This window comes from Thunnus maccoyii, chromosome 16 (genome assembly GCF_910596095.1).
Source record: "Thunnus maccoyii chromosome 16, fThuMac1.1, whole genome shotgun sequence".
NCBI classification, from domain to species: Eukaryota; Metazoa; Chordata; class Actinopteri; order Scombriformes; family Scombridae; genus Thunnus; species Thunnus maccoyii.
In genome coordinates this window covers 20,412,644-20,433,320 of record NC_056548.1, presented here as the reverse complement: position 1 = coordinate 20,433,320, position 20,677 = coordinate 20,412,644, and the positions used below count along the sequence as shown (strand labels likewise).

General features: G+C 40.6%; 4 protein-coding genes across 7 annotated transcripts in view; 2 read left to right on the top strand and 2 right to left on the bottom strand.

Moving 5' to 3' along the window:
- The window catches only part of prkd3 (protein kinase D3), a 37,806-nt gene extending 35,315 nt beyond the window's left edge, over positions 1-2,491 (bottom strand). For 2 of the 3 annotated variants that reach the window (XM_042388723.1, XM_042388722.1), the window contains exons 1-2: positions 2,075-2,491; positions 504-1,139 (exon numbers count right to left, since the gene is read on the bottom strand). In XM_042388723.1, the coding sequence (XP_042244657.1) occupies positions 504-797 (294 nt within the window). In that variant the 5' untranslated portion in view covers positions 798-1,139; positions 2,075-2,491. The remainder of the gene's footprint in view (positions 1-503; positions 1,140-2,074) is intronic. The other variant, XM_042388721.1, reaches the window with a different exon arrangement.
- Positions 2,492-3,152: 661 nt separating this feature from the next.
- mocs3 (molybdenum cofactor synthesis 3) lies at positions 3,153-9,464 on the bottom strand. The gene is made up of 13 exons (XM_042388457.1): positions 9,226-9,464; positions 8,165-8,297; positions 7,989-8,081; positions 7,178-7,298; positions 6,475-6,549; positions 6,147-6,264; positions 5,930-6,038; positions 5,757-5,819; positions 5,075-5,238; positions 4,806-4,853; positions 4,120-4,216; positions 3,893-4,000; positions 3,153-3,356 (listed from the first exon to the last, which is right to left on the bottom strand). Exons 1-13 carry the CDS (start codon positions 9,328-9,330, stop codon positions 3,199-3,201), a joined length of 1,392 nt encoding a protein of 463 aa, XP_042244391.1. The 5' UTR covers positions 9,331-9,464; the 3' UTR covers positions 3,153-3,198.
- Positions 9,465-10,091: 627 nt separating this feature from the next.
- LOC121880951 (glutaminyl-peptide cyclotransferase) lies at positions 10,092-16,787 on the top strand. Of its 2 annotated transcripts, none has more exons than XM_042388590.1 (7): positions 10,092-10,344; positions 12,695-12,841; positions 12,940-13,221; positions 14,234-14,401; positions 15,371-15,470; positions 16,197-16,313; positions 16,413-16,787. In XM_042388590.1, the coding sequence occupies exons 1-7, from the start codon at positions 10,213-10,215 to the stop codon at positions 16,610-16,612; spliced, it is 1,146 nt and encodes a 381-aa protein (XP_042244524.1). In that variant the 5' UTR covers positions 10,092-10,212; the 3' UTR covers positions 16,613-16,787. The 2 variants fall into 2 exon arrangements, with proteins under 2 accessions (XP_042244524.1, XP_042244526.1); XM_042388592.1 differs by lacking the exon at positions 10,092-10,344 and adding an exon at positions 10,735-10,983.
- Positions 16,788-20,216: 3,429 nt separating this feature from the next.
- Positions 20,217-20,677, top strand: part of LOC121880926 (connector enhancer of kinase suppressor of ras 3-like) — a 49,949-nt gene continuing 49,488 nt past the window's right edge. Inside the window, exon 1 of the mRNA XM_042388552.1 lies at positions 20,217-20,473. Coding sequence (XP_042244486.1) covers positions 20,422-20,473 — 52 coding nt within the window. The 5' untranslated portion in view covers positions 20,217-20,421. The remainder of the gene's footprint in view (positions 20,474-20,677) is intronic.

Here is a 20,677-nt window from a genome sequence, read left to right as displayed (position 1 = left end):
AAGCCACTTCTTGTGCTGAGGTTACACTCCAGTTACATTACAACCCATTACCAATGTCATGAAAAATAAAGAATATCCAGCTCCTCTTTGGGTATAACTTCAGGCAGAGCAAAACCACAGAGTAGTTCTGTATGTGTGTATGAGCTTGTATGCGTGCACTTGCATCATGCAAGTCCAGCAACGTTACACCACAATGTAAATAACTGGCACCGCTACGCTGTGCCCTGTAACTGAAGGAGCATCGCTGCTGTTGTGAGCATGCTTCTGCGGTGTTTGACTCATTTTGGGGCACAAGGCCCAGATGTCTGCTTTGGAAAACAAAACCTAAACAGATGAATATGGTAGGAGATGGCAAAACATTTGGTGCATCATGTTGGCCCGTCAGAATGACTGCTTCAGTTTGAAAGCGAGCTAATTGTAGTGGGTAGAGAAAAATGTTTGATGAGGGATGTCCTATGTAACTGAAAACAGAGTGTGATTTTGAGATGTGATGAGATCCTTACCTTCTGGTCCACTATGGAGCACACCAGGTCCTTGACAGCAGACAGCGACAGATCACTGGCCTCCAGGTTGACCGTCTCTCTGGTCAGTCCGATCTGCAGCAGGAAGGACACCCCATGGAAGGAGCTGCGGGAGTTGGTGGGGCTGGGAGCGCTGTGACTACCGTTGGACAGTCTCGTGTAGAGCGGTCCGGGCGGGCTCGGTGACGGGGACGGGGCGGACGGCAAGGATGGGTGGTGCGGATGGAGAGAGTGGAGGAAGGCTCGAGGTAAGGATGGGGGAGGGGAGGCAGACATTGGGTTTCTTCCAATGGCGACGTGAAATGCTGAATAGTGGAGGGTTCAGTGAAGGAGGTGGATAGGCTTTTGATAGGGAAAATCTTTGGTCCTCATCAGTGAGTCAGCACTGTATGTCTGTTTTTTATGAGTGTGACATTGTTTCTCACAAATTATGAGGGTAACAGCCTATCCGCCCACCTGAGCTCACGCACCACATTCACTAGACGGGCAGGTGATGGAGAAAAAGTCTCTGAACAATCCGCAGGCTTCTGCAGTGAAATCACTGCAGCAAACTTCATATCCTGGAGTGGTGATCCTTATCCTTACTGAAGTCAGTAATCCACTCTGACCACAGGAAGCCTGTCACCACAAACATACACACACAGAGACAAACACACACAGTGCTATATTTATAATGAAAAAAACATTCTCCTATCTGAATACAGTAAAGAAAAGTAAAGGATTGATGCACATTAGAAGCTCTCATCCCGGCTGTATGAACGTGCCAGCTCCTTTTCTTCATTTCATGGACACTCTTTGGTTGAATTCATTTAGAAAGACATTTTCCAGCCAATCTGCCTTTTCAATTACAGCTCTCATTTCACTGCCGCTACCACACTAACATCACAGAGACACATGCTCATCTTTTTTTTTTTTTAAATGAAGACCACAAAATCTTTGCCTTTGCTTAAAACAGATTCTTAAATCATGAAATTATGCTTCAGGTAGCTTATTTATATTGTTGTTTGTATTGTTTTCATGTTGCTTTCCGTTGTTTTGGTTGTGAGTGCTTCCCAAGGTTAGCTTATATTGCGTGTAGCTGTAAATGGAGCGTGCTAAATTAGCAACAACTTAAACTTTTAGGTGAAGTGTCATAGGTTTTAACATTAACATCGCCTGTTGTTTTTTTTTTAACTTTTTGGTGAACTTAAGAAGTTTTTTTTTCTCTCAAACACAAATGGGCCTTGATGCTAGTGTGCAGGACGATGAAATTATACCTCACGAGGACACGTAAAAGTTGATAAAGCATATCATTTCTGGGTTTACAAGAATTCAAACTCCACAAACATCTGGAACAGAGGCTTCTGAACATCTGCACCCCTCCCACTTTCGACTGGCTTGCTGGCAGAACACAACCCCGAGTCGAGACTCGAGAATGCCAGCAAAACAAGTTATACAAGCCGTGAATTTGCACATTCACGGGAGACTTTGTTGCAGTTGAACTGTCTCGTCACGTAAAGCTCGTTAAAAAAGAACAAACGTCGCCTTTATATGTTTCAGAAATGATACTTTACCTTCACAGTCAGCGAAGGGCGCATTTCTTTCCATTGTGAGTGGACTGAAGAAACTTTGTAACTCCATCAACTGAGGAAAGCGGAGTCTCAAGTTTATTATTCTGCACTTTTCTCAAGTCTCAAACAAAAGCGCAGCGTCGTAGCCTACGTAGAATAAATACCAACATTACTTTTACTTACAGGCGCGCTGAGACTAACCGAGCCGTCCATTTATTTTCTCTTTATCTTTTATTCCAGATTGTAAATTCATGCGCATCTTATTATCCTTCCAGCTGTGACTACTCCCCCTGCTTGACGAGAAAAAGAGCAGCGACCGTCGTTGGGGCTTGGAGTCTTTCTATTATCTCCGCATAACTGACTTTCCATGTGTGGGGAGGAAAACTTGAACTACAGCCCTGTAAAGCAATGGCGCCTCCGATGGAGTTCTAACCAATGCGCATGTGCATTTCTTTTCCGTTATTTCAACTTGGCCATGCCAAGAAGAAAAAAAAAAACTTCTACACAACCCGGATCGGTTTGTGGCACAGTTTTCCAAAGTAGAGTACAGGAGTCCTCAGGGGCCCTTAAAGGGGCTTCAGGATGCCCCCAGCAAAATGAGGAGTGGATTGATTTCACTTTATTTTAACAAATAGACATAAAAGAAAGTATAAGATTTCTGTTCATAGCTCTTAGTCTCTATTGTGTTGTCTAGACAATTTAACTCTTTTTAGATAGGGGGGTTTACTGTAAAAATAAGGGTCTGTGGCCCACTGTGTCTACTTGAGGGCCCCTGACATGGACAACGTAGGTTTGATTTATTATATATGAGGAAGATGTCTTTTCAACAGAATTTCTGATTGACAGAAAAAACAGGAAGAAGGACTTGATTTTGCAAGGATGCTTACGTGTTATCTAACTGCTTGCCTCTGTTTTTGATGAGCTGAACACAGAAAATTACACAACAAATTTTAGGAACTGGTTCGCTGTTACACTTAGTGAGATTTTGCAACTCAGCATTGGCATTAAAGACAATTTACCTGAAACAATGTCATGAACACAATGTCCGATGCACATAAGTAAAAAATAATCAAAGATGACAAACAGAATGCAGGAGTTTATTAATAGTCTTGTCAAAGTTAAATGCATTAATACTGTGGAAATGTGGGGTCTATCCTCTGCGCCCAAGCCATTAGGCCCCCACAGATGTCTTTCACTCTGATACTGTCCACTTCTGATCCACTCATCTTCTCCAGAACCTGCACAGCCTTCTGAGAGTCGTTACCCAGCTTACAAATCACATAAACTGGAGGAAACCACAGAGAGACAACAATGAGAGATAAGTTTGGTGACGACAGCGGATCTTGTGAACTAAATATGCTTTAGATTCAAATTACAGAAGAACTTCAATACATTCATACCGTATGATTGAAGGACAAACAAAAACACCACGAGAGACAAAAGCTGAATGGTACAAACATTACACTGAGTATATACAGGTAAATTGGAACTGATTATAAAATAGACAGCTAAGAATGTATTATATGCTAAGCTAAATTTAGCTCATTGATAAAGAAACCTCAACACAGTGAATATACAGAGCAGCACCAAAATAAAGTTTTTAATATTAATTTCTCTAAAGCAGGCCAGCTGCTCAGGTTGGCCATACTTGTTTTGGAAAAGGGGTCACCTAGCAACCCCATTACAACCTGCTACTAGCTGTCCAAAATAAGCCGCCAGCCTGGCAGTATGTGACTACACAGTGGACTGTGAATATGCACACAAAGTGCCTGTTCATTTCAAACAACATGTACGGACCTAAATGGTGTTTTGACATGTTACCTGGAGGCCGGCAGTCACCCGCCATCTGCTGTTTCAATTGGCTGATGCTCTCCTGGAGTAATCGGATATGTTCACTCTTCCTGTCTTCTAAACTTGAGAGTGGGATGTCTGGACGACAATATAAGGAGAATAATCACACAGATACGGGGAGCAGACAAACATGATCAGAAGGTTTAGAATTATGACAGTGAGAGATTGATTTTGTGTCTATGTCACCAGAAGGATACTGAGAGAGGTGGGTAAGTGGCATATATCCACTTCCACAAGAGGGCGCACGTCCAGCAAAAGATGGGGCTCTGCTTTGTCCATTATGGATTTGTAATCCTGGAATTACATTAAAACAGTCCTTTATGCACAAATACAATGAACTTTATAATTGAGAGAGGTGTGGTTTTATCTTTTGGAACAGAAAATTGAATTGATTTGTATCTCTCCAGTTAAACAGGGAAACCTAAATGACTTACAGCAAATGTTGAAATAGGTACCGCTTGTATTTGCATTTGCAGAGTAATACGAACATTTTAACTGCTTTTCCTCAAATCACAGGAAACAAAACTGTTTCTAACTGGAGCCCCTTGCACAATCTCGATTACAGCCCAATCAATCATGATCCCCATCTCTGTGCTTAATGACTCAGCGGGTTTGAAAGCGCCAATTCTGCAGAAACATAAACAGATGCAATCCACTACCACTACTCTCGGTGCCAAATAGAACATGTTATTCTTTCCCATAGAAAATCTACAGGCACATTTTAAGTCATTTCCCATTTAGGGTTGGGTCAGCGCTGAGATGTAATCAGTTTTATGAATGCACATGAAAACTGAGAAAAAAAATTGTGACTAATCATACAATAATCAGCTCTAAATGCAGGGAGTCACGCAATGGCTAACTGTTCTGGAGTGTATATTCCTACCTGCACTGTGATCCTCTGATCTCTGGAGAGGAGGTTGAGTTTGCGGCACTGAAACACAAGGAAAATTAGGCAATGAGAGAATTTTCCTGTGATTAGAGGATAATTACATGTATTTTGTATGTGTCAGATTAAATGGTTAAATCTAGCTGATATAAGAAACACTGCTTATGACTTAAAAAAGTTAATATTCCTGTGACAATGTACAAGGCATGCATTCTTGCATAAAAACCTCCAATCCATAATATCAAGTTTCTTCTTTAATGATCAACCTTATCTGTTGCAGCAGACCCACAGAAGGTCTCATAGTCCACCAGCTGGGTTACACTGGGGTTTTCTCCACACACTGCACAGCTAGCCTGCTTGGGCCGTAACTTGATGGACCGGAATCTGGCATTTTGAGCGTCAAATATCACCAGCTGCTGACCGCAGGAAGCTAGCACGCCTGGTCAAGGAAAAGTATCACCACGCAGCTTGATTCCAAGAATCGGCTCCCAGTTGTGTATATACACCATGGCAACTTTCTGTTTCTTTTTCTTTTTAACAGTATGACACTTCCCTGGCTGACGCACCAGTTCCAGGTATTAGCAGGATATGACAATGCAAGACTGGGGGCAGGATAGGGCAGGTCTATTCTCTGATGTGAGTCTACTGTATATTAGCATGAGAACGCTGTTACCACAACAGCTTCATGAGACGACAGCAAATGAAGAGTCAGCACAGTCCAGAGAGTGCAGACAAAAATATTCCTGTCTGTTTTTGTTTTATTTTATCAGACAAGCACAAAACACCCTCCCCATCCCTAACTTTGTTACAATGAAAACCTTTCAGCAGTTCTTTATTGGTTCATCCAGATGACTGGGCAGAAAGTCTGGATGTTCAGTTCAGCAACGAAATGGCAGAGGAAAGTACTGTATGTAAAGTGGGAGTTAAGAATGGAAAACAAAAGGATACAGCCTTGTCCGGAGGCAATCTTGAGGACTTCCAATGCTTGGAAGCAGCCCATTATCCCGGGAACTTAAAAATAAGTGGAAAACGTTACTAACGACTATCATTTACAAAGACTGTACTCTGTTTAAAGTTAATGACTTCTGGGAAAGTAAAGGGACAAGAAGTAGACGACTTACCCACTCCTAATACCCCTCCATCAGAACAGTTGGTCACTGTCTCTGGGGGTGGGGGTACTGGGTACAGACATCTGTAGCAAGGGCCTCCACAGTAGTTATATACTGTCAACTGCACACACACACACACACACACACACACATATACACTCAGAACACCAAGGTTTTTACGCTGGTGAAATGAGGGTGTACTGATGACAATTGAGTTTTTCTACCTTACCTGTCCCTCCATTCTCAGGGCACTTGCTGAAACTAGAGGCTTGCCGCTGAGCACACAGGCGTCATTCACAAGATAACGAGTGGGGACATTGTCTGAACAATCTGCTACAATGTCATATATGAGAACAGAAAAGTCAAGGTAAAGTAATTCTGAGTTAAACATGCACATTTCTCTTTTAGGTTTCCAAAATGCTCTTCATGCAGTGTGATATGTAATCATAAGCATGGGTAAGACTTAGTGGATGGCAGCTGTTAAGATTCATGACAAGGAATTAGCCAGTGGCAGGTCTGCGTAACAGATGTAGGCTGAGGACTTTGCGGCAGGATACTGTTGAATGAGTTGTAAAGCGTTCTCCGGCGAGAGCTGCAGGTGATAGGGAACACACTCTACTGTTGAGTTCAACCTGTAGACATAATCAGAACCCATATCAGAGCTGTACTAGCGGCTCTGTTCAACCAAAAACCACAACTTGGGAGTTTTGAAGGAAAAGAAGGAAAATGATGCCAGTCTGTGTGTACTACAGCATCAATACACTACAAAAGTAATTTCCTAGTCAGAGAAATGACGCCCTCGTGTGGCATTGGCTATAAAATCTGAGTGCTAACCACAGTAGGCCCACTGTGAGGGAGAAAGGCACCAAAAAAAGCTGTCTCTAAAATAACATGTTTACACAATATTTGCAGACTGGGGAGAAATACACAACCAAATATAACCTGTGGTGAGACTGGAGAGCGCCAGCATACATTACACAGCAACCAAAGGGTCACAAAAAGCATAAAAATACGCCAATTATCATAGTTACTGACCATTTACTAATAATATCTAAATACTAACATCTCTATTTCAGATCTGTTTGTGCTTTTTTGGCACAGATGAGGAGGAATACATTTCTCAAATGCTGTCAAATATCTTTGTCCTACCAGATGATACTGGCATACAGGTGCTTTTGACCTGCATGACACTGTCCCACACAAAGTGGAACTCTATATAGGATAATGTTTCATACAATGTGTGCGGGTGCCAGTCAGTACCTTCTGACAGCATTGGCAGCAGACAGAGCCTTGGCCTGACCCTGGTTCTCCTCACCGTGCAGCACCTGTCTGTGCAAGTTACTAAGCTCCACCTCGTCATAGTCCAGCAGGCCCAGACGCCCTGCAAGACACAACGATGAACAAGGCAGTGAGGAAGGGTTTCGAATAAAATATCAAACCCTGGTAACAGTTGAACTATGACAATTAAACTCTGTGTAAATGCAAATTTAGCAAAGTCTGTCTTAGGAAGAAAAAAACATAAAGTCTCACTTACCATACTTGACTGCCTACTTTTTATCTATAGTCCTTGGTCTTTGCCTTTTCTCTAATTTTGTGTCTGCTCACCACTTTCAATGGCTTTGCTCAGTCTGATGATGATTATATCTGCTATACATAAACTTCTACACCCCTTTCCTCCAGTTTTTCTCCAGTTAAACAACCAAAGTTTTGTTAAGGTGCCAGAGGACATAGGTGAGACTGCAAAAAAAATGTCTCAAATTAAAAGCTCTAAATATACTCTTGTCTCTTTACCTACTTTTTCACAGTGCACCTAATTGTATTCATTAAACAGCACTAAAATGGGTAGCGTGATACATTTCTTTGGAAAATGTAAATGCATAATTGTGGTTGCACCCCTTTCCCCCCACAGGAACATTTATTTAGTTTACCCACCCCTGGGAGGTGAGCCAGATTGCTAATTTTGCCTACAGAAAAGACAAACCACTGAGAGTTCAACAGTTACTCACACCCATATATTTATTTCAAGGTAAATGATAGAACAGGTTATGATTTTCTCAATTAAATAACCTACCGATGCCTGCTGCTGCAAGATACTGTGCCAGGGGACAGCCCAGTCCTCCACAGCCCACAACTAGCACTGAGGTCTTGGACAAGTTCAGCTGACCTGTGGACAACCAAGATTCACTAATTCATGTTCAATCATGCCATAAATCTCACCTGACGGAATGCTTACAGAATAATCCGTACCTTGCACACCCAGCTCAGGCAGAAGGAGCTGTCTGCTGTACCGCATGATGTCTTCATTGCAGAGCGCTGGTTTGGCTTTCAGGGGAGTTAGGGGTGTCAGTCTGTCATGCAGCTCCAGTACTGAGGTGTGGCTCTGATATCACACCAAGGATTAATAAACAGAATAACATGTTTACAAGAGCTTTGCGCCATGTGGTATCTCAACCCAAAACAATCTGCCTCTACAGCCAATATGTCTGACATAAGAAGGGATTTAAGTGGCTTCTAGTGTGTTTAATTTATGTTTCCCTAACAGTTAGGATTTGATGAGTTACTGTGCTCTATTGCACCGAGACACTTTAAGATACATGTTTTTGTATTACTTTTTTTTGTGATAAAAAAAGAAACCTGTGTGTTAGCTCAAAAACTTATGAATCAATAAATACAGCACTGAATTCTATATTGATATATTCACACTTTTTCCTTGTGTAAATATGTATGCTTTTAATACTGTACTTTTAATGCAATACAATGGGATATTAGTGTCAGTATTTGTGTGATCAATACCAATAATTGAAACATTTGTCTGACATGCCATCACAGCTCATCCATATAGGTGTGCTCACACCCTCATCTTTACCTAAGAAAGACCATTTGTAGTTGAAATGTAGTAATATCTACATAGAAAATGACCTATAGCAGGTGTATTTTCATCTATGTGTGCTAACTGTTGTTACCCCGCATCTGCAGTGATTTTATGGATGTACGTGTGTGCCTACTGATGGCTGATATTATGGAGTTTTTCATCTCTTCTCAGCTATTTTCCTGAGAGGTCAGTTCGTCTTTAAGTGTGCAAGTTAATTATAAAAGTGTACTTACAGCACTGTCAAACGTGCTCATCTGACCCTGACAACAATAAGCATAGTTTGCTAACGTTATGTAGCCTTGACTAACCAGAAAATGAACGCTGTAGCTGCACTGTGTTGGATAGAAAATTAGGCTGACTTGTTTCTGTAAACACAGCTTGCAAATTTGGGCCACTGACAAATTTTTATCTCTGGTTACAAACCAGTCTTGCATACCTTTTCCAGTTGAGCCAGTTTCTTCTTCAGAGCAGCAATCTCTTTCTCTTTCTCTTTCAGCTGAGCCTTCAGACCGCAGACCTCCTGAGACATCGCTGCTGACATGCAAAAAACGCGGGCAATTACAGGAACAAAATATATTTATAAGTGTGACAAGTCTGTTCTGGTTATAGTTGCAAGCATGGATGTATTGGTTGAACGGCGCAAACTTCCGGTTTAACCACGTGAGAGTGAGACCACGTGGTAGGTGACGTAGCAAGCGCTGCTCGCACTTTCACGGAAAGTAATTAAATGATCAAACAATACATTTCTTCAATATCTAAATGTACAACAAGAAAACTTTTTAAGTTTATAGCTTAATAAGACATTAATTTAACCACCTTTTTCCCCTAAATGTATTACACCCTTTAGTCCCGCTGGCGTGTTTGTGATTGCACACTTTCAATAAAGTTTAAAAAAGAAAGAAAGGTAATTAAATTAATAAGTAAATTAATATTCTATGTTATTATTTACCCTCCACAAATAAGAAAAGAAAAAAAAGTTATTGTATCTTATTAAAGATTTTGTAGATTTTGCAAGAATTATCTTTATAGAAATTATACATATGATTTTCTTCCGTCAAATAAGCTATGGTACTCCTGTTTGAAAATTAACCGTTAATTAGCACATAGCATATAATGAGTCCCATCAGGCCATTTCTTGTCAAATCCAGACTCAAGGTATTCTGAAAATGTATTGATGGGTTGGTGAAAATGAGCAGTTATCAAAGTATGGGGTCACATGTGGCATTGTTCCACTGTGGATCCAAGGAGTAGATGAAGCACACACACACACACACACACACACACACACACACACACACACACGCTCACGCACACACACACGCACATACATAGCAGTGTAGTGACGCGCTGTGGTTTAGAGAGCCTCGGGTCCTCCCTCCTGCTTTTCACATGATCTGTAGCTTTCACAAGAGGAGAGTCGGGAATGTGGACAAGAGCGACAATAACGATGGTTGAGCGAAGCCACAGTCTCTCTATAATGCGTTTATTTTACACTGTCTGCATCTGGCTGACATTCATCCACTGCGCCAATGGAATTCCGTGGACACAAGAGAAGGTAAATGAATTAACAGGCTCAGTTCACTTTTTTTTCCCTCTATGTCACCAGGCAGTAGAAAGTGTACATTTAGACTCTCTGACTGAAACAATTCTAAAAACTTGCTTCCTGCATTGTTATTGTCATGTAACCTACTTTTGACAAGGCTAAAATAATAATAATGCAATTATTAACTCCCAGGGTGTGTATATGAAAAGCATCTGAATAATTTTATCTGAGAAATATTTGTAAAAATTGAATTGTAAAAAAAGAAAAATAAATTAAATCCTGCTATATTTTATACATTTATACATTTATACATATATGCGTGTGTGTGTGTGTGTGTGTGTGTGTGTGTGTGTGTGTGTGTGTGTGTTTCCTTTTAAAATTGAGATTACCAGTACTTACACTACCTATTATCCATTATGTGAAAAAACAAGTTTCCAAATTTCCTTTTATATCCTTAATATATTTGTAATATTTATTCATGATATTCCAGCGACCCTCTGTGCTGCTTCTCAACACTTGTTGTGTAATTCTCCTGAGGTGCACCTGTATGCCTGGCCATTCATGATACTCATGTTCTTCTTCTCCTCTCCTCTTTGCCTAGTTGCTATGGCAGCACAGCCATCATCATTGATCCTCCAATTGCAGTTCTTGGTATTTATAGACCTTAAGTGGACCCCCATTTAACCCTCTCTGAGCTCAGTGAGCCCCAGCTCTTTGGAGGGCTATATCCAGTGTGTGCGACCACATAATGATATGTTTTACATTATATGCCACGTTGTAATTACAGGACTAGTGCAGTGAGTCAGCCAGTATGAGTCTAGCTCATTCTTTCAACACGTTTTGTAAGTGAATGTTTTTGTAAGATGCACTGAGGAGAGTAAAGGAATGTGCCCTCCCCTACTAACACGATAAAGTGAAACCAAATAAGAATAAGGAAGAACAAAAGTCCACTGTGATTTTCCATACAAATTGTTCAGCCTGAAGACTTATATACCCTTAGCAGCGCTGAAATTATTAAATCAAAAACATTAATCATTTCAATCATTTATTAAACAAAAACGCTGAACATTACAGGTTCCACATTCTCAAATGTGATTATTCGCTGCTTTCCTCAGTGTTGGTTAGACAAAACTGGCACTTTGATGGGCCTGTTTTGACATTTTATACACAAATCAATTAATTGATTATATAAAAATTAAAAAATATTGCAGCCCTAATCCTAAATATAGATTTGATAAATACAAATTTTGATGATATCATCAATTAAGGACTAAACAGAGGGCCTATTGTTGGAGAAAATGGAGCAGTGTAAACCAGATGCAAACTGGCTTTGGTTGTGCTCTGACATTCACCATCAGCTCTTCCTGTCTTGCTCTGTCTTCCCTGTTGGTTCAGTTTGTTACCAGGACAACCGAGCTCCTCTGCAGGTTGAACTTTGAGACCAAATGAAAGAAGAGTCATTGGATCGGAGGATCAATATGTTTTTTTAACCTGTTTAGCATTTATAGAACAGACACTTTGGCTTGAATCCATGTCGTGTTCCATGAACTGCACAAACTGGCTGATCAGCTTTTTTATAATCTTGTTTTTGGAAGTCTATCTCAAAGAGAGAGATGGAGAATGTGAAAAAGCATCCTTCACTTCTCTGCCTCTCTGCCTTACTTAAGTCTCTTGTTTATCTGAAGCCATTCATTCAATGTCTATTCACACTGGTCTAATTGGCTCTTGTGTTTCTCTCTCAGGAGGCATTAGAGTGAACTTAACAGCTCATCTAAAAAAAATGCAGTGTTTGTTAGAGCATTTCCATAGGATCAAATTGCTGCTGTCTTATGTTAACATAGACTGTTATGCAGGTGATATTACAGTGTGTAACTGTAAATAATAATTCTTGAGATGTAATTTCTTCTCAGATGTCCCTAACATCTCCGAAACATTGATGTCCAAAATTCCACTTCCAGGTTGAACTTGATTAACATTTCCAGTAATACGAGATTGAACTCACTGTTGTAACAAGCTAACATCTGTTGCAATATGGCATCCTCGTTGTTGCTCAAGTTAAAGGCATCATACTAAGATTTCCCCTGCTCTTACTGAGACTTTGCTGATCTGATATTGGGTCATGGCAGACACTGAGTCAAATAGAAGTAAATATTGCTTAATAATCTGTATTTTCCATTCACAGTTTGCAACACTGCAGTGAATGACAGCAGATCACAGTGATCTGATGTCTACTATGTTAGATTACCTTGCAATAGCTTAATCTATCAGTTCCTATGTACATGCTTATTCCCTGCTTAAGTATTAAGTGAAAATGGTACTGTTTGTCATCTCTTTCTTGTGTGTTTCCTCTGATCCTGTTCAGCTCTATCACCGAGCTGTCACACTAACACCAGAGGAGATCCAGACCGCCCTGTCACACACTAACCTGGACCAGATGTGGCAAAGATACCTAAGGCCACTACTTGTTACCAGGTACCCGGGCTCTGCAGGCAGCCAAGCCGTGCAGCAGGTGAGTTATCATGGCTAGACACTGGTTCCAACATGTTGTTTCAGTAGGAAATACATCCAAATCACTCACTAACAAGTAATGTATGTGTGTATCTTCAGCATATTAAAACAACCCTCGGTTCCCTCGGGGCAGGCTGGGAAGTGACGGAGGATAGGTTTGTGTCACAGACACCCTATAGCCCCCTGCCCTTCACCAACCTGATCGCCACCCTCAACCCATCAGCCAAGCGCCGTCTGGTCCTGGCCTGTCACTACGACTCCAAGTACTACCCACCACAATGGCACGGGAGGGAGTTCCAAGGCGCCACTGATTCTGCTGTTCCCTGCGCCATGATGCTGGAGCTGGCACAAGCCCTGGATGAAGAACTGAAAACTCAGAAGGTAGAGGGCTAGCATGTGACTTAAAGCTAGGACATACAATAAGTTCAAAAGATATATCATGCATTACTGGTCTGTTTGTCTGTGAGCCTATGTGTAAAGTCATAAAGGGCTTTTTAATGATATTCAGGCATTTATTATGTTCTGCGGTTGTGGTTAGCAGTGACTTGGGTTGTGGCCATGAATCACAGGGAAGTCAAACAACAGTCTCCAATAGCCCTATAAGCTCTAGAAAAAAACAAGGCCAAACATACAAACAGATAAAACCTGTTCAAATAAACCTGTGAACATCACTGATTTTCACTCAAACTCATCATTTCAAGTCGAGTGACAAGTGTTGGAGTGAGTACTCAACCACCTGAGAGGAAAGAGGGTGAAATTAACAATACATTTTCATCAGTGCTGTGTGACAAACATTACAATAATTTTAAAGGATAAGGCTGGTGTTATTCTATATTTTTCTTCTGTCAACTAATATCATGAAAAGACCTAAACCAACAATGCGTTAATTTGTCTCTCAGTATGTTAGCATACATTTCCCAGCAACACTGTTTAATTGTTTCACACACAAGTGAAGCATAAGGAGCGCACTTAGCATTCATGTAGCCTGCTCTTCTGCCCTTTCCCTGTTTCACAGTTGAGTTCAGACCCCTGTCTACTGGGCGGACAATGACAGTTCCAGTGACAGGAAGAGATCAACCAAGGGACATGTTTGTCAGACTCAGCTGTCTGTCACAAAGGTCACTGTGGGAATAGGAATCACACTGAATACAAATACATTTAACTGTCAGGGAGGAGGACACATAATCAATATCATAGCTGATTAATCACATAGGGGCATATTGTGTGTGTTACAAAAGCAGATACTACAAAAGGAAACCTCAGGCTGTTTTTGTGTCCCTGTAATCTCAAATCCACTAGGGGGCATCAAAACTGTGTAAATGCAAACTGGTGCTGTCTGTAACTGTCCAGTCTCTCCTTTTGTGTTTATCTACCACTGCTGTCTCCCATGTAGAGCTCCAGTCCTGATCTGACCCTACAGCTAATCTTCTTTGATGGAGAGGAAGCTCTTTTCCAGTGGACCTCTACAGACTCCCTGTATGGCTCTCGCCACCTCGCCCAGAAGATGGAGTCTACCCCACATCCCGCTGGAGCCACAGACACAAATCTACTGCACGGCATAGTACGTCAGAGCCCCGCTCAGACTTAACTGTCTAAACCAGTGGTTCTCAAACTTTTTCACATCAAGGACCCCAAAACTGACACAAGTTACACCACAGACCCTCATTTGATAAGATTTTGTCCCTGGGTCCCTCATCTAATAAGATGTTTGATGATTACAGAAAGTGTATGAAACCCATGAACAAATTGATCATACATTCTGTCATTGTATTACTTATGGATGGAATTATAGAGAAAATAAATTATTCCCCTTTTTGCTGGGGACCCCCTAGAACCCCCTCAAGGACCCCTGGGGTTTCCCAGATCCCACTTTGAGAACCACTGGTCTAAACCATCTGAGATTAGCATAATCACTTCATCACTCTCAAGATCATCTCTTTGTTAGCCCGCATCAATTTCAGTGCAATCCGCTTAGCTCTTATCTCCTCTTACACATACAGCCCACACAGGCAGGGAGGTGCAGTTGTATTTCGAAGAAGTCTCAAATCACAAAGCCACTCATTTTATCATATGGGAGGCTCAGAGGGGCTGATATCAAACATAATTTATTAAACAGTCTATGATAAGGTGTCACATTAAATGGTATGTTTCTGTATCCTAGCTGTGGAGAGATGATGCAACTGTTTATCAAGAGATGGAGACATTCCTGTATGGACAGAGAAAGATAAAGCAGACAGTATCTTAAAGAACATAGTGTCTGTGAGTGTGTGTGCAGGGGCATTCACATGCGTGCACGTGAACAGATAGACGTGTGTGTTTTCTGAGTCTCGCAGAGATAGCGTGCACATATGATGTCAGTGCATTGCACCATGGAACACATGATGTCACCATCACACCTCAAAGTAGGGACTCTGAGGTTTGATCTTTATGAGAACGGGCTTCTTGTCATGGAGTTATCTTCAGGATGTGCAGAGAAAGTTTCTCAGGAGAGCTCACCAGCTTCGTTAACCCTTCTCTTTGTGTCTTCCAGGATCTGTTTGTGTTGTTGGACCTGATCGGGGCCCCTAGCCCACGCTTTGGGAACCAGTTCCCCAGCACAACACACTGGCTCTCCAGACTGCAGAACATTGGTGAATGATCAGATGTTGTTGTAGCTACTGTTGTATGTAGGTCTGCTTAAGATGTGCAACAAACATCTATAAGTCAACTATGAGTCATGTTAATCACTAGTCAAAATACATTAGTCATATTACAGATAGTCATCATCATATGTAGGCCAATGTGGCAACAGTTCTGACAATCAAATTATTGTAATCACATTTGTCACACTGTATCTTCTTTGCAACTCTTGCAATGTGGAGATTGTATTGTTTAGCCTAAATTGCTAATAGGGCATTGAAGGCTCTGACCTATTTTATCAGTCAGCTTCTTACTACATGTAATAGGGTGTTACATTAACGCACTATATTCTGCTAAAGTTTTGGTTATTTAATGTGACAGATATTGCGTTTTTTTGTTTTTGTTTTTTTGTCCTCACTTTTCCCATTGGTTTGAAGTAGGGTGGGGCTCCTTTGAATAACTTCAGGATTTAGCAACATTTGAACCTAAATGTGACGATGTGTGATCTTTTCTTATGTTGCCAACACTGGCAATCAAATCAGATCAAACTACACCCACACAATCTTGAAGCAGATTAGCTGTTTTTGACTGTTAAACCCTCAATAAATATGATCTTATGGATGTCTTCTTTATCCAAACTTAAACTTGATTATGTCATAGAGAAAAAAATTAGAGGGGCTTTACAAGATTAACTCAACTGACAGATGTACTCTTTGTCCTTCCTCTTACATCCTCAGAAAAGCGTCTACACTCCATGAACCAGCTTGTGAATCATCCTAATGATGTGCAATATTTCTGGCCAGATCAACCTGTCGGCCACATTCAAGATGATCATATACCATTCCTAAACAGAGGTATACACAGCAAGTGACACTACTACCACAAATATTATGATTATATACTGTATATTGTGTTGCTTTGGTGGTGATCCTCATCCTTTGCCTCTCTGTTAGGAGTCCGTATCCTCCACCTGATCCCCTCCCCCTTCCCATCCGTATGGCACACGTTTGATGACAATGAGCAGAACCTGGATCGCTCCACCATTCAGAACCTCAACAAGATCCTGCAGCTCTTTGTTCTGGAGTACCTCAACGCCAGACCTGCCAATGCTTCAAAACCTTCCAACCCTTCAAACCCACAAAATGCCCCATAAAACCCCCAGCATTCCTTTCGACAACTTTCTTTCTTTTGATGTTTCACCATAGAAAAGATCTTCAACTGTTATTTTATAAGAATACACTGCATTTACTCCTCTTTAAATACCAACAATATGGATTTGTTAACATAATGATTGAGATGTGAGGTTGAAATAAAAACCCTCAACTACACGGACAAGTACATTTTTTATTTGGAAATCTATATATAAGTCTATATTTTGGTTTATGTGAGTATGTGAAATGTATTTTCTTCCCTAATGGAGCCATAAGACACTTGAAGACTACGTAGCTTCACCTTCCCTCTGAGCCTTAAGTCCCCAGCAACAAGATCACCACACAGGCTGTTCTGTGTGTTTTTTTTTTTACTACACTACTTTCTTTATATCAGCCTACGCCCCTCACTTACACTGTGAGGAGTCATTAGTGTTAATACTAATGTTGATGATCTGGTCCACTTGCCTCTAAAAGGAAAGAAAAGAGCATTAAAAATAATAATTGGCAGCAATTCAAATACTGGGACATCTTAATAACTTTCATTATGAATTTCTAATTCCTTATAGTCCTGTATAACATTCAGAATCCCTGATGTTATGTTATGTGATAAACATATAGCCTACAATATGGCCACCCCCATGAATGCTGCCAAAACATATGGGGCAGGGTTTGTGGCGACACACATGAGACTGTGTCACATGCTGTGTGTTTTAGCTACAGACCAGGGTATGTGACATTTCCTATCCAAGAGTAAATCTGTTCGGTGTTTATAGAGCAAACCTGTCAAGGGCAGGAAGTGGGTTTGTTTGTGTTATAAAAACATCTTTAGCTCTTCATATCCTGTCATCTTAGATAGTGAAGTGGATAACTTCCTGTGCTGATGTTTCATGTGCCTGCCTTTGTTTATATGACATTATTAGCCCAATCTTAATGTAGATCCCAGAATAATACACAATGCCAAAACTGGACTTCCTGTATTTTGAGTCTGGAATAAATGTTGATTCGAAATACAACAGAGATCATGCAGAGTTTGCTTATCTTTACAAGTCTTTGTTTTAATGTTAGTATTTGGGGAGCTTGGGATGAAGCTTGGTTATGTAAGGTGACCTTTTGCATGAGGTAGTGTAAACTTTTTTTCTGTAGTTCTAACCTAAAACAGCACAAATAGTCAAAACTGATCTTCCAGTATTGCATTTGTCGCTCATGTTTTTCCAGGCTAAAGCATCTTCCTTAGCAGACCAAATACCGCCTCAATCCCTCCGCCTCACCTCAACAACAATCCCATGATTCACTTAATCCTATCAGGGAGGACCTCCCCTGAATTCCACACTATCCAAATCCCCTTCAATCCACCCCACTCCCATGAGAACTGAGCATGGCTCTGACTCCCCCGTTCACTGTCAGATATGTTGTTTGCAGTGCATGGCAACAATGTACACTACAAGCATATACAGCATTTTGTCTAGAAGGATATTAGAGGCATAATTGACTGAAAGGCCATTAGTCACCCAAGGCTGCAATATGTTGTATAGTCTCCACCCAAACTCCATATTTGTACCTTATACTGTGCTAATAACACCCATCCTCATTATATTCATTCTTGTTTTTGTTCTGCAGGTTTTAACTCGAGAAAAATGTCTTCCTATAAAAGCTTTCCGCAGGCATCCTACCTGTCAGTCATCGCCAAAGTTACTCTCAGAGATAGCACGGGGAGATAATTTTGATTAACTTTAATCTAAAGAAAAGACTCTTATTCACAACAGGTCTTAGTTTAGTCTAACTGGTAGGGACGCCAGCAAGTCCAAACAAGGAAAAGAAAAGAAGCAGAACAAATAGCACTGTATTGTGGCTTCCAGTATTTTTTCTTTCTTTTTTTTTGCTTGACAGCAAATTGATGTGTACCCCTGTTTAATCTGCAGATGATTACAGTGCAGAGTATACAACAGCTTCCAGCTGTACAGTAGTGGTGTGATGGGAAGGGCTGGGAATCTCCCATGCAAGGTGTGTTTCAGATTTAGGAAACAATGAACCTGTAAAGGTTACTTTCTATCAGGAACCATTTTTAACAAACAGTACTTAAATAGTTAACAAATCTTCCTAATAACTAAACATGGGAAAAAAAGATGTAATACTCCCAATGTGTAAAATATCCTTACAGTAAAGGAACCTTGACTTTCTAAACTGAAGAAGGTTATTTTCTTATTATTCATATACTCCCTAAGCATCATTTTAATACAGATTCTACCTAATGTGTTTTCCATGATTTCTAATCTTTTGCATAGTAGCCACCTGTTGCAACACAGTAAACACACTGCACACCAGTTGCTTCCACCAGTCCCAGGACCAGGACCAAGACCAAAGAAATAAGCTGAAAATAGTTAAATGCTGTTTATTCAAATGCTTGAATTCTTTATGGGCCTACATCATATATTGTCACTGTCAGGGAAAAACAATCACTATCCAAAAGGATTTCAAGGGGTTTCTTTGAAGTTTACTCCTGAAAACAGTTTTGTTTTTCTTCTTGTCTTTTTGTCTAGTTATATTAATTTAAAAATTAATACAATAACATCTTTTAACTGGGTTGCTCAGGTAATTGTGAATTGACTCTCCACTGTAGCTGGGACAACCATCAGACTCATTTATAGCTTTTTATTATATAGTTTCATTATATTATTGGATTGGGGACATTTTCTAAATTAGTTAATGAGATTGTACACAATGTGAAGGATTATTGTGTATAGCAGTTTTGGGAGGACTGTAGAGCAGCCCACTACTACATAGCTTGCAAAGAAGCAAGTTACCAACAGAGAGCAGTGGTGAGTCACATTCAGTTTAGTGAAAACAGAACCTGCTGATTTTGCTGTTTTTCATACATGGTATCATAACTTAGTGACTGCACATATGATTTTTATCAAACAAATTAATTCATGTCATGTCAGTAGGGCATTATCACATGACTCATCAGATAGACGAAAAAAGGTTTAACACACACTTCACAAATTGCACTGATTTCCAACTATGGAGCATTGTTTAATTTTTGATACTTGAAGTAGGCCTATCGTGTGTAATCGTGTGTATCATGAAATTAGCTTTGTCTTTTTCAGGAGCAACCACATATCAAGTGGGCAACACACACACACTCATATTTACACGCCTCCAGTTTCAAATGAGGGCGGTGAACACAGAAGCTACCTACATCATACGCGACGTTCACTGCACCTCGTAAAGCTCCCAATTTCATGTCCCACAAATTCATTGAACACACTGTTCACTGCTTTTAATCAGAACTAATGATACATTTAGTTGTTGTAATATCAATCAAAAAGACTAACTTTGACAAATGAGGCAATTTATCATGTTATAAATTGGTTGCGTGAAGCTTAAACACAGGCTCTATGAACAAACTCAATAGGCTATAGGACCAGTATAATATATTATTCCAGTATAATATTAATAACATCAAAACGACACACCTTATTGCCATTCTACCAGGATCTGAGGAACAAGCAGCCTCTGGTCTTGCTTGGTCGTTATTTTTGCGAGCGTATTGTTATAATTCCCAGTATCCCAGCTGTACGTGAATGCAACATAGATCCCAGACCGGGCGCTGAGGAGCTGTAGGGGATTTCAGTCCAGCCTCCAGTCATGCTAGTACAGAGTGGTTCAGTGAGTGAACACAAACAGACGGACAGCACTGAGCTGTTGTGAAGAATGTGATAGCAAAGAGGCTTTATATTTTTTACACATTTCTTGAATCACCGGCGCCAAATTTTGGCGTATTTTGGTCACTGACATTGTGTTGAAAGAAGCCATGGAGCCGATAACAAAGTGGACACCAAAGCAAGTTGTCGACTGGATGAAAGGTACGTGTGGAGTACTTAATGAGTTACGTTAATGTAGTGTTTTTGACGGACACTGTAGAAGAAACACAACATTCCTGTGTCTTTACTCGCTTCTCTGTCTCAACCTTTAATTCGCTCCTCAGTTATCTCCAGCTGGTTTCGTAGAAACTGCTCCTGTGTGACAACATACCTCGAAGCTTAACAATGGGACTGCATTTTCTTTCA